At 28.9% G+C, this 13,451-nt stretch overlaps 2 protein-coding genes across 2 annotated transcripts; both read right to left on the bottom strand.

Annotated features, from left to right (window-relative positions):
- Positions 1-198: 198 nt before the first annotated feature.
- On the bottom strand, positions 199-4,527 carry LOC120261664 (tonoplast dicarboxylate transporter). Its single transcript, XM_039269638.1, is given in 8 exon segments — positions 199-384; positions 672-1,142; positions 1,145-1,181; positions 2,289-2,384; positions 2,515-2,558; positions 2,637-2,811; positions 2,814-3,116; positions 3,950-4,527. Coding segments are annotated over 8 exon segments (1,671 nt in total). The 5' UTR covers positions 4,439-4,527; the 3' UTR covers positions 199-328.
- A 5,270-nt stretch (positions 4,528-9,797) lies between these two features.
- Positions 9,798-12,578, bottom strand: LOC120261983 (exopolygalacturonase-like). Its single transcript, XM_039270012.1, has 5 exons — positions 12,425-12,578; positions 11,909-12,223; positions 11,564-11,765; positions 11,043-11,356; positions 9,798-10,090 (listed from the first exon to the last, which is right to left on the bottom strand). The coding sequence occupies exons 1-5, from the start codon at positions 12,572-12,574 to the stop codon at positions 9,863-9,865; spliced, it is 1,209 nt and encodes a 402-aa protein (XP_039125946.1). The 5' UTR covers positions 12,575-12,578; the 3' UTR covers positions 9,798-9,862.
- Between the last annotated feature and the right edge of the window lie 873 nt (positions 12,579-13,451).

Genomic DNA, 13,451 nt, shown 5'->3' with positions numbered 1-13,451 from the left:
GGGATAAATCACATGTATTAATAAACTCTATCACATTTTTTTCATTAATGATTTTAAAAAAAAAATACAAACATAAAAGTTTTAAACTTTTAGATATTATTTGATACAGTGTAAATGTTTATAAACAAAAAAATATTTGTCATATCATTATTTATTCATTCTTCTCAAAATATACACTAAAAAAATACATCCATTATATAATTCAATTTTTAAGATTTTTACACTCCATAATTTATTAAAAAAAAATATATAACATCATATATAAAAGATAACATTATATACATAAAACGAACAACCCATCCATTTCGTACGGCCATCAAAATCACACTTAAATTTTGGTGAAGACATCCTCAATTTTGTTATTTATGTCGAACACCCAAACTCCTGCAATAAATAAATAAATAAAACATTATTATTATTTTACTTATAGTAAATTTTGTATTAAAACTAAAATGATTTTTATTTTATATTTATATTAAACAATTTAAACCATATTTAATTAGAAATTTAGAAGATAAATGGTTATCCTCCCAATTAAACATTTTATAAACTTATTTTTTAATTAATTAAATAAATAAATAAATCTACTTAATTTTTAAGATCTAAATAAATAGATATAAAAATAATAAAAATAAGAATTAGAAGAAGAAGAGGAAAATACATAGACTGACCTAAAGTGGGCATGAGGATGGCGATGGCGGCGATTGCGGCGATCTTGAGGGGAAGACCAACCTTAATCATGTCGATGATCTGAAGATGGCCGGTGGAGAAGCCGACGACATTGGAAGGGGTGCTCATGGGAATCAAATAAGCGAGCTGAGCTCCCATGGCGCCGGGGATCATGAGGAGGAGAGGATGGACCTTCATGGCTTGGGCGAGCTGGATGAGCAAAGGGAGGACGAGGGTTGTGGTGCCGTCGTTGGATGTGAATTCGGTGATGATGGCGCTGATGAGGGCGGAGAGAGGGGCAATGGCGAGGTAAGGGGATGATCGGAGGAAGTCGAGGTTGGAGGAGATGATGTCGGTGACGCCGGATGTGCGGACGCCGTCGGCGATGGCGAAGCCGGCGCCCAAAAGGAGGATGATGTTCCAATGGAGTTTCTTGCATTTGTTCCAGTCCATCAGTTTTTCTCCGGGTTTTTCTTGTTTGGGATTATGAACAACAATGTCGCCATCATCACCTGCATTAATTCAACGCAATATCATGCACCAATAATAATAATAACTAGTTATTTTTTTCTGTATTTATATCAAAGTTTTTTTAAATTTTGTAAAGAAAAGTTTTGAAACAATATTATATATAAAATTAATATAATTAAATAACTCCAAAAGTCATATATAAACATTTATTATATAAATAATTTAAATATAATTAATGTTTTTTAATTATTAATTTTATAAATAATATAAATAAAAATTCAAATGTTATAAAAAAATTAAAATTGTTTTTTAAAACATTCTTCAGTAGGACTGCTTTTTTAATAATATATATAGATATTAATTTAAAAAAATAAATAAAATTTAAATTTTTATATGTAAATAAAAAAATAAAATACAAAGAAAAAAAAACTATTTATGTATTAGAATGTTATGAGAATGGTAACGCACAAATTGAAAATTATTTAGGCTCGAGACATAATACTGTAGTACTATGTGTTGGTTTAGCAAAATACCTCTAAATTTACCTTTTTAAGTTGCTCTCATGTCAAAAAAATAAATAAATAAATAATAATTGAAAAAAACTAAATAATAATAATAATAATATCTATCGATTATTTCAAAAAATTTGCCTGTATAATTGTTGATAGAACCCCAAAGTATGATGCAGTAGTTGGGCTTAACATAGGGCCCAGTTATTACAGACCGTGATATAAATGAACATATTGGTCATAAATAAAAAAGGATATTTGGACCTTTTTTGGGTAGAAAATCTAGTCATATAAACATTGTAGTACATGCACCAAATCATTGTAGACAAAAAAAACAGACTACCAAAATCTAAGCACAAGTACTCTTCTAGAATTATGTTTAAACAGAGAAAAAGGTTTCCAAAAAAAACAGAGAAATGGTAGGGCTTGGTTTTATTTTATCTTGTCAGAAAGAGTGTTGTTTCATACACACCAAGCATACTAAAGTATGATGTAATTATTATTATTATTTTTATTATTTATCTAAATTAAAATTTTCTTCCATTTACAAGATTATTTGCAAATATGAGGTTATGCAGGGTTATATATCAAAATTCAAAAGGAAATCTATTTTAAAACTAATTAATTATCAGGACTTACACTGGCAGCACCATCACCAACACGATCATTGAACAGAACTCCCCAACCAGGTACACTATTTGTCAAGCTTCTTGTCATCCATAACACCACCAATAACTGTAAATTTATAAAATCATAATAAATTAATCAAATCCACATTTCATATTAAAAAATAAAAATAAAAAAAATCAAGAGCTAGCTAGCATCATGAATAAATAAATAAAAAAATTTTTTAAAAAAAACATACTGAAAAATCAAGCAAAACCATCTTCTCAGCAAATGACATTGGCCCTGCCATAATAAGAGAATTGATCATTAAGAAAAAAATTAAGAAAAAAAGTTGAGTAATTAATTAAGTAATGATATTACCAAGTGATTCAATCTCTCTTTTCAAATCAGATTTATCAAGGTAAGGAGAGAGAGCTTTTCCAGAGCTTTTGGAGCAATAAAAGAAGCAAAGAAGAAACCATTGAGCAAAGAATATAACAACAGCCAAAGGCAAGCCAAACATAGACCAAGTGCTAAAACCAATAGATTTTTCTGTCCAGGAAAGTAACTTTCCCACATTCCAACCAGAATTAAGTTAACTCCGGTGCCAGTTAATGTGCTCATACCACCAATGGCAACAGAGAAAGTGACACCCAAAATCACAGCCTTGCAGAACTTCTTAACATCAGGATGTGCATCTTCTCCTTTTGGAAACCTCTCAAGTATTCCGGTGGCCACCGGAATCATCATCATTGCAGCTGCAGTGTTGTGCATCCACATACTGACAAACATGCTTGCTGCGCATATGGCCAGTAGCATTATCGGTGGGTTTAAGTGCTCACCGTAGAATGCTGACGTCATCTGCCCCCTCATCAAATTTTCAACTTTGTTAGAATTTTTAGAAATACAAACGTAAGGTACAGTTAGACTAGTATTAAGACGCTTATACGAGAGGTTGAAGATTTTTCGACAACTTCTAACATATAATTAAAATTTTATTATATATATATATGTGTGTGTGGTGGTTTTTTTTTTTAAAAAAAAATTAAGAGGCAGTTAAATAAAATATAATAAAATAAAATATAAGTCATAGTTACAAAAAGCTCATCAATCACGTATAAAGGAAAGAGTACTGTAGTATATTTTGACTGTAAACATTTATTTTTGTTCTTTTATAATATTTTTTTTCCTTAACAAATTAATATTGTGTATATAATATTTTAATATAACACACAAAATATTTTACCTGCGAGAGAATAGTACAGTATGAATGATTTTATAATTTTAAATTAATTTAAAATTTAAAAAATTAAAGATAGTTTGGATATTTAATAATTTTTTTTATAAATAAAAAAATTGTAGACTCTGTCTCATACTAATATATTTCATATTAAAAAAATAATAACTCTTACTTTTCACAATATTAGCGGAGCCAATGATTTATTTATATTATAAAAATAAAATTAATAAAAAAAAAAGACCTTGCTTGTAACAGAGTAAATGATCTTGATAAGCTCAATCAAAACACTAAAACCAAATACTTCATTGATTGTTATTTTATATAATAAAGTTTTCTAAATCTTGACTCCATCATTAACTATATATATATATATATATATATAAATACATATAAACATTGAAAATGGATGACATATAATTCAAGGGAAATTAATAAAATAATAAATTAAACTGACCTTCAAGGCGAGGCGGAGATGAAGATTGTAATGCTCAACGGCGATGGCAAGGATGAAGCTACCAAGGACAAGGGATATAATGTCATTCATATAGTACTTAGCAACTTCATCAGATGAAGAGATGCCAAAGACAGGAAAAAGGAAGAGAGGAGCCATGGAAGTGATGGCCATAGGGACTGCCTCAGCCAACCACCACTCAAACACCCATGCAAGCACAGCCAACATGTTCCGGCTTGATTTCCGGTCATCACCACTACCAAGATCAACAAACACACATATCAGTGTGCACAATAGAGGTCCTAAGACTACCAAGAAAGTCTTTGTTGTCAGGATGGATCTAAGTAAACACAAGCTTCTAGTACTGTTATTGTTGTTGTTATCTTCTTGTTGTTGTTGTTGTTGTTGAGGTGTTTGGATCAGAGGAAGGAGAGGACTCTTGAGGTTGTTTGAGATGTCTTGAGAGTAGTTGATGTTATTATCATCAGCCATGAGATCAATCTTCTTCTCTGATGATCTTTAAGGGTGGAGGAAGGTGAGAGGAGAAGGAGGCTTTGTGTGTGTGTGTGTGTAAATAAATAAATAAATAAATATATATATATATATATATAAGAAGATGGAGTTAAGAAGTTAAGAGAGATTGAGAAAGAGGTTTGGATGGAAACTGTTTGTGTTTAGCAAGGGAGTTATGGGTCCTAGTCAAAGGTGTTACTAGACTAGGTTTTTGGTATTATTTTTATTTATTAGCGAAAGCAATGACCTGTTAAAATATATATATAATAAAAATGTAAATTATTGTGTCCAAAAATTCGGCGAGGAGTAATGTCAGTCTATGATTACACCTTGTTTTTTTCTTTTTTTCTTTTGTAAAAAGAAAAGAGAGTTTGATACTCTTCTTAATTCTTTCTTCCAATATTGAGGTAGTCATCAAATTTTTTTTTACCAAAATGAGTTAAAAAATATAAATAACCACTCTACTCAAAAGGACTTAGTAAAGTAATTATTTTGAAATAATGAATACATGTCATATGTATTAAAAATAAAATAATACATCATAACTTTTACAATGTAACTCTAGATAATATATATAACTTATCTCATAAAAGACCCACACTGAGACTCCTCTTATGTAAAACCATATTAGAACCGTGAGTTAATAACAGTGCTTTACTAAAAAACTAATTCGAATCGCCAACTATCTTCGGGTCTATTGGTACACGGATCACCGATAGAGCTCTCACCGAGTGGTGAAAGTTTGATTCTCGGCTGAGGATATATTTCTAAAAGTTGTGAATAGTAGTTGTGTACGAGTGGTTCCAGCGCCCACATATGCGTGGCCCCATCTCTACTTGTTCCACCGAGGCTTGTGCACATCTCTGGGATCTCTAGTGGGTTCGTCGCGCTCCTCTTAAAAAAAAAAAAAAAACTAATTCGAACCTGGCATGAGTTTTGACCTCATGTTTATGCAAGCAGCCAAGCACTGCACGTTACTACTAGCACCAAGCGGGTGGTGGCCTACCATCAAATTTTGATTTAATGTTGGGTATTAAGAGAATCATGTGGATGGAATAGCCTGTTTGTTAAAATAATAAAATGAATAAACTTAATTATATATCCAGGTTTCACGGAATGTTCCACATTTTATGGCTTAAATTTCATTAGCCAAAAATAATGAAGACATTTGTGCTAATCAAGCACTTGCCATTTTTTTCTAATCTCAATTCGGTGTGGCCTCAGTGATTGAGATGGAGACTGAATAAAACAGGGTTTCTGTTTATTTATTTAATTATATATAAAAATTGGAGCTTTCCTACTTTTTCTTTCTCATGCTTTCTTTGGATACCGGCCCTCATTGTCTTATTTAATTTTGTCTTTTTACTAACTAATTGCCTAAAACACTCCAAAGATTGCGTTGAAAGCCAAACTCAAGCACATGGGTTTTAATGAATGCTTTTGAACTAAAAAAAAAAAATTAACCAATTACATTCATAGTCTATTGGTACAATATATTTAAAAAATTGACGCACATTTTAGAGGGTGTTTGGATGGAGTGAAGTGAACCAAACGCACCTTAATATTTAACTGATATATATTTATAAAATTCTATATATATATAGATATATATCAATTTAATTTTGAAATTAAATCAGCTGGACTGTTCATATATATATATATATATATATATTCTCTTTACGATTTATAAATCTATTTGTGTTTCATGTTATCTCAATCTCTTTATATTTTTTTTTTTTCAAATTTTCTTTAGACATGGCAAATAAAATATATGCCTAGAAACAATAAAAAAAAATTGGAACTAAAATATTGAATTATTAACCATCTTACTTTAAAACAAAATAATCACAAATCTTTTATCACACAAAAAAAATTATAAGTACCGTAATAAAATTTGAAATTTAATTTATATTATTATGATCATCCAGCTTTTATTTGTTTTCACTATGAGGATAACGATATATATGTTGAATTTGTCATTATCAACATCAAGTCACGCGTCATCTGCATACGTGGATATGTCACGTATAAAAAAAAAACATGTGGTCATTCTCATTTACCAGTTCACCAAGTGACATAACTCAGAATGACTACATGTTTTTTTTTAATGATAGGTCATATCCTCGTAAAAAAATGAGGATGAACTGATATTAATGCGATAAATCTGACTTGCATATTATCAAAATTTCTCCATAATCCTCCTAATATCCTCCCAATAAATACAAATTAAATATAAAAAAATATTACAAATTAAATATATAAAAAATATTACAAATTAAAGTGTAATACTTAAATTTTAATGTATATATCTGCACGCAACAGATTTAATTAAACCGGCTCTTCCCATCTGTGAGAGGCCAACTTCCATTATTGGTCGGCAATTAATTATTTGACAATATCATATATCTGTATATATATAAACTTGCAAGGTGCTAAAATAAGAGAAATAAATAATAAAAATATCTCAGGTGGTTTATTCATTTTTATAAAAGTAAATAACTAAATAATAATCATGAAGGAGCTGTCTTGATGTTTTTTAAAATAATTTAATGTGAGGCTCAAAAATATAAATAATAATAATAATAATAATAATAATAATAGTGACATTTGACATCTAGTTCAATTTTGGCCACTAAAAAACCTTCTCATCCTTTTCCTCCACCAAGTGTCATTGACACCTCAAATGCCCTGTTTTTTTTCCAGATAAGTATCCTAAACAAAAAAAAGGCATTTATTTATACATCTCCTTATCGATGAAACTGATTTTTTTTTCATTATATATTTTTAAATAATAATAAAAAAATTTAAATAACCAAAACGTATTGGTTTTTTTAATAAAATATTATAAATTTGTAAACACAATTACCATGCAAATATAGATTTTTTTCCCTTTTAAAATTTTAATTATAGAATGAATTACATGATATGGAGATTTATTCTTAAAATTTTTTTAAATTACCGTACTCGATACATCTTTATACATGCATATCTCATGACATCCTCTAAATGAAAGATGTTTATTGTTTGTATGTTAAGAAAAAAAAATTTAATCAATTTAAGCAAATTATTAAAAACCCTATCAATTGTTTACACTTAAATCAACCTAGTTGATGTATACTATTATATAATAGTGCATTGAAATTTAATAATTTGAATGACATCTTAGTTCGTTAAGAGATTTAATTAGCAAGTAAAATGTGATTATTAAATCCGACTTAAAAAATAAAAATAAAAAATAAGCGGTGGCAAGCAAGAGAGGTCCCTCATGCTGTATTATTCGATGACATTATTAGTCCAAAGATTCTATGGATCTTATCATTAACAGAATGGCAAAGTGCAACATCAAGCATGCCAAGTGGCAAATTTTCATTGGATATCTTATAATGTGGGCCCATTTACCAACTTCATGTGGATCCTCATCACCCTCAATAATTCACCACATCAACTATCAAGTCTTGTTTTTATGGTGAGTGTTTGATGCCATTTTGTGTGGTGAGATGTTAAGCCACATAGATATAGATGGAGAAAGACAATCCCATGGTTTCAATTTAAAGTAATTGATTAATAATTAAATTTGAGATAATATGACTTTATTTTTATTTTTTATTTTTTTTTGAGAAAAAGGACATGACATGAACCCGGGATATGCATGCAGCGTGAGAGAAAAGCTCAACACCGAGCCCACGTGCCTTCTTCTGCGTAGGCTATGAGGTTCAATCCCAAGTCCTCCCCAAAACAAACACTTTACGCAAGGGACCCGATGCCAGTTGACAAAAAAGTCGTTGGTAAGTTCAAATAGCTTCACTTGATGAACTTATTTAACGTAGACATTCAATGCATAATAGTCTTGATAAATTAACTCAAGGGTTTTTCTCCAAGGAAAATATGGATCAAATCCGTCACACATGCGAAGTTATTATTTTAATATATATATTCTCATCTTATATGAATTGAAATTTAAATTCGTCTTCTAATAAAAATACAAACACCTTGCATTAACAACATCAATGTATTTTTCTTTTCATGTAAAAAAATAATTATTAATTATTTAATAGAGTTATTTTTTCATCATAATTTGAGACCGGCAATAATAGAGATAATATTAATAAAGTAATTATTATTGATAATGATAATAATGAAGCAGATGAAATTGAAAGATTAATCAATATTTTTTATTATTTAAATTATGTAATAATTATTTTAGTTTTATTTAATATAAAAAAATCAGAATAAAAAAGGTGTTGTATTCATCTAAATATGACATAATAGTATAATACAAGAGAAGAAGCTCACAACAATGATGATATGCATCCCACGCAAGGCCTTAGCATGCATTGTTGACATGCTTAGCCATTAGATTACGTAAGAGACTTATCTGTTTGGATCAAAGTTACAAACTATGTGCTCATCAGTGAAGACCTTTCTAATTGTTAATTGTTTATTATTGATTGGAAAACTCTCCGGCAAAGCTTTTCATATTATCTCTCAATTGACTAATTCAATGTTTGTTTTTCTATAATTTACAAAATCTCCACTTGTCCACGTATAAATTTAAATAATACAGTGATTGATTTTTTTTTTTAATAAAAAAATTTGAATTTATAATATGAGCAATAAAATTGAAAAGCTATGATTAAATAAAGTATAAACTATTTTGTTTATTTGAGCTATAATTAATAAAATAAAAAGAGATCATATCTTCTACGGATGTTTGTGGATTTGTAATTTATGAATGTTGTATGAGCTATTGGATATTGATATAACACCCCTATTTACCTCTCTTTTATGTTATTTCTTTCTAAATCCTAATCCCATTTGTTTCTTTCAACCCATTATATTTTTTATTTTTTATTATTTAAAACATTCATCGGCACATGATATTTAGGAAAAAATAAAAAATAAAAAAATATATATAGTATTATTTATTCAATTTTATGAAAAATTGTTTGCGCTCTTTGCATAATGCAATTTTTTTCCGAATGCGGACAAACTACATTAGAAGCATAAATAAATGAGGAGTTAATTTATCTATTCACCTATGTTTTCGTTCTATGTGAGTTAAAATTTCAACCTGCCTCATCGGCAAGGGCACGAACACCTTATGCAAAAGACCATGTGCTAATAGACCATAAGATCATCATTGGCCCATAGTACAAATAAAAAAAAAATGAAATCAAAATATATATTTGCGTTACGCACCTAATTTATCCTAATCCAAATTCATCCACTATTAATCAAGTGAATTAAACAATGAAAATGTTGATTTTTTCCCAAAACAAAACAACTCATCCTGAGAGGAATAAGGATTCCAATATTTTAATAATTTTTTTAAAAACAAGCCAATTGTAGAAGTATGTAAACAAATATAAACAAATAAGAAGTAAAATTTTTGAGGTGGAATAATTAAAAGCAAGGAGGAGGTTTCAAAAGGCCTTTGGAAACACCATGAACATTAGCACAAGAAGCCAGTGTGCTTTGGCCTAGTTCATGGTACCTCAAATCAATGTCACTTAGCTCAACATCTTGGCATGGCACTGCCTTGCTACACATGAGTCTCACTGCCACCTTTGATGCTGATGTCCCCCTAATCTTATCAAACCTTACCTTTCTTATTTGAACCTCTGATGGTCTCTGCCATATAGAAAAAAAAAACATATAATGTTATACAAAATGATAGCTAGCTTTAATTTTTAACATAATAACATATCATTCCGTGGCTTTTTTTTTAAAAATATTATTATTTTTTAATTAATTACTAAAATAGGTATTTTTAGAATTATTTACCAAATTAGGCATTTTTATTTTTTTAATATTAAATTTTAAATTTTTTTTAATAGTTGTGGGTTTCACTGGTTTTTTAATATTAAAATTTTATTTTTTTTAAAAAATTGGCAGGTCCCGCTAATTTTTTAACCACAACAAATGGATGGTTATGATGAATTAGATCTAATAGCTCTTGTGAATGGGGTAGGTGCCACCAATAATTCATCCCATCAACCCCCAATAATACTCTCCACCTACCCTAACAATTACATCTTTGATTATTCTAATATTGGAGATAATTTTAATTTTTATGATATTGGAGATAATTTTTAATTTTTATGTATATAAAAAATTTTAACTACAACAATTTTTTTATCTTTTAAATTTTTTTAAAGCTGAATATTACCCTATAATTTTTTTATCTCGTTAGGGATTAGTGAAAGTAGAAGTTTGGGAATAAAAAGCTAATTGTAAAAAAATTTTTATGAAACGATAAGGGTTTTAGTGTAGAAAATTGTTTTTTTAATTTTAAAAAAAGCTAGTAGGGACCCATCTCAGTTTTAAAAAAATAAATTTTTAATATTAAAAAAATTAGTGGGACCTATCGATTTTTTTAAAAAATAAAATTTTAATATTAAAAAATCAGTGGGACCCACAACTATTAAAAAAAATTAAAATTTAATATTAAAAAAATAAAAATGCCTAATTTGGTAAATAATTCTAAAAATACCTATTTTAGTAATTAATTAAAAAAATAATATTTTTTAAAAAAAGCCTCATTACGTACCAAAAAAAAAATATATAATAATAATAATAGTACCTGTTTTTTAGAAGGGCCATATGGAGAGTAGTTTTGGTCAATGAAGATGGGGTTGTGGACATTGTTCATGAGAATGTCTTCAAAGACCAAATGAGAAGCAGAGCTCTTTGGAGAAGCTGGCCATGTTTTCACCCTCACTCCATTTCTTGTGCCTGTAAGGGTGCAATTTCTCACCCTTAATCCTACAACATCTCTCTCATTCTCATACCTTCCTAAGCTACCTACACTTATCCCGTGTCCCGGCCCGCAAAACACGCCGGAGATCAACACTCTCCGGCTACCCGGCCCGATCGAGATGCAATCGTCTCCCGTTCCTGTTGTATATTAATGTGTTTGTTTATATACATTTACAAATAATACTATTCATGTAATAAATTAGATTTTTTTTTTTTTCAAATGAATAATAGCCATTGTCTTTTTTTCTTTTTTTTTTTTTTCTTTTTTTTTTTAATTAGTATGAATTACATTATTATTTAGTAATCTATTTTTACAAAAAATTAGAGGTTTGATTAGTATCTCACCAATGATAGATCTTGTAATAGTTACATTGCTTGAGTCTGTGATATGGATTCCATCAGTATTGGGACTATCCTCCGGTGCACTGATTTTGATATCATGGAGTTTGATGTGCTTTGAGTTATGGATAGACAAATGGAATGACTTGCTATTTACTGATGAAATGCCTTGAATTGTTCCATTTGTGACATAGTTGAACTTTATTGACTTTTACAACCATGCAAGGAGAACAAAAAAAACATGAACAAACAATCATTTTTTAATCATAACAAGAAATTCATATTCAATTTAATTTTTTTCTTTCAGGTTTATAAAAATACAAAAATCATTATTAAAAAACAAATACATACCGAAGGAAGAAAATTGCAATGTTTCTGCTTAGTACATTGGTTGAGAGGCCAAGCGAAGGCTCCTCGGCCGTCGAATTTGCCGTAGCCAGAGACGATCACCCTTTCGACATGTTGAAAAAGAATCCATTCCTTTTTGTTCTTGAACACTGTTATATTTATTGGTGCTTTTACCACCCCTTCAACATGAACATGCATCTTATGACTCTTGCATGGTCCTCTTAACACCAATGGCCTTATAAGAAACACTCCTTCAGGTATCACAACTCTTGGTTTCCCTCTATTTTTGCATGCTTTTTTCCATGCTATCTCAAAAGCCTATTATATATATATATATATATATATATCAATGAGAATGATATTTCCATGTATATATACCTTACAAATAGCAAATATTTAATTTGATGTTTTTGAACATATAAATAGCATTATAGAAATGCAAAAAAAACTAAATTAAATACTAAGTTTACATACAAGTTATATACAAATATAGAATGGTATGATGATTAGTGTATGTACCTTAGTACTGTCAGTCTTTCCATCTCCAACAGCTCCAAACTTCTTCACATTGAAAACTTTAGCTGAAAATAACATGAATTCATTCATTGATAATAATATCCATAAAACAAAAACAAATATTTTTCCACTTCTCAAACTAAAACCTTTCATTTTATTATTGTTGTGTTTCTCTCAAAGAATGGTATGACTTAGTTCTGCTCTCTTTATAGACCCTTTTCCTGATATTTTGCTCCAAAGTTTTTAACTGTCATTCTTTTATGCTGCTGTAAACGGGCCGGGTTTTCGGGCCGAACTCTTTCCAAGCCTATTACTTTAAAAATTTATAATTAATATAAATAATATAACCATTTTATTGTTTATCTTTTCTGGTAGATTTATTTGAGAAGCTTAATTTATACAAATATCAATGCTTTTTAATATAATTATTTATTAAAAAATAATAAATATCTATATTGGGTCTCTTGATCCGACCCGGCCCGAAGACCTTTAAATAACTTGAGAATTTTTGCCTTCATGAAAAGCTTACTGACTATCCGCCTCTCTTTAATCAAAAGCTTCTTTTGTTGCTCATGATATTTGCGATGTATGAGATGGTATTAATTTTGTGCTAACTTTTGGCCTCGAAGAGTTCACACACATATATATATATATGTATATATATATGTGCACATTGTTTTGAGTATTTATTTTGTAAAATTATTTAATAAAATAAATATGAAAAGAAAATTCAACAAAATATTGACTTTAACAAGCCAAATATATGGAGCAAAAATGAATGCGGTTTATCCATTTTTTTTTTAAAAAAAAAATTTGGAGCAAACTTTCCAAAGGACGTTTTAGGAATTTATGAAAAAAATATTATTTTTATAAAAACACACTATAAATAAATTAGTGATTAATTCGGAACTTATGAGAAAATTTTGTTCATAGTTTGAAAATATGAAGTTTCTAAGTGTATATTTGCAAAAAATTATATTAATAGTTTTATGCATTTTTATTCAATACCCTGGTGATTCTTTCGGAACTT

The sequence above is a fragment of the Dioscorea cayenensis genome, chromosome 5 (genome assembly GCF_009730915.1).
Source record: "Dioscorea cayenensis subsp. rotundata cultivar TDr96_F1 chromosome 5, TDr96_F1_v2_PseudoChromosome.rev07_lg8_w22 25.fasta, whole genome shotgun sequence".
NCBI lineage: Eukaryota > Viridiplantae > Streptophyta > Magnoliopsida > Dioscoreales > Dioscoreaceae > Dioscorea > Dioscorea cayenensis.
This window is presented reverse-complemented; position numbering and strand designations above follow the sequence as displayed.

What these genes read in the sequence shown, in the direction of transcription:
- LOC120261983 (XM_039270012.1), bottom strand. Translation starts at nt 12,574, where the DNA reads ATGAAAGGTTTTAGTTTGAGAAGTGGAAAAATATTTGTTTTTGTTTTA. An exon ending in ATTGCAATTTTCTTCCTTCG is followed by an intron (nt 11,766 to 11,908) that starts GTATGTATTTGT and finishes TGGTTGTAAAAG; the next exon opens with TCAATAAAGTTCAACTATGT. An exon ending in TATTACAAGATCTATCATTG is followed by an intron (nt 11,357 to 11,563) that starts GTGAGATACTAA and finishes AATATACAACAG; the next exon opens with GAACGGGAGACGATTGCATC.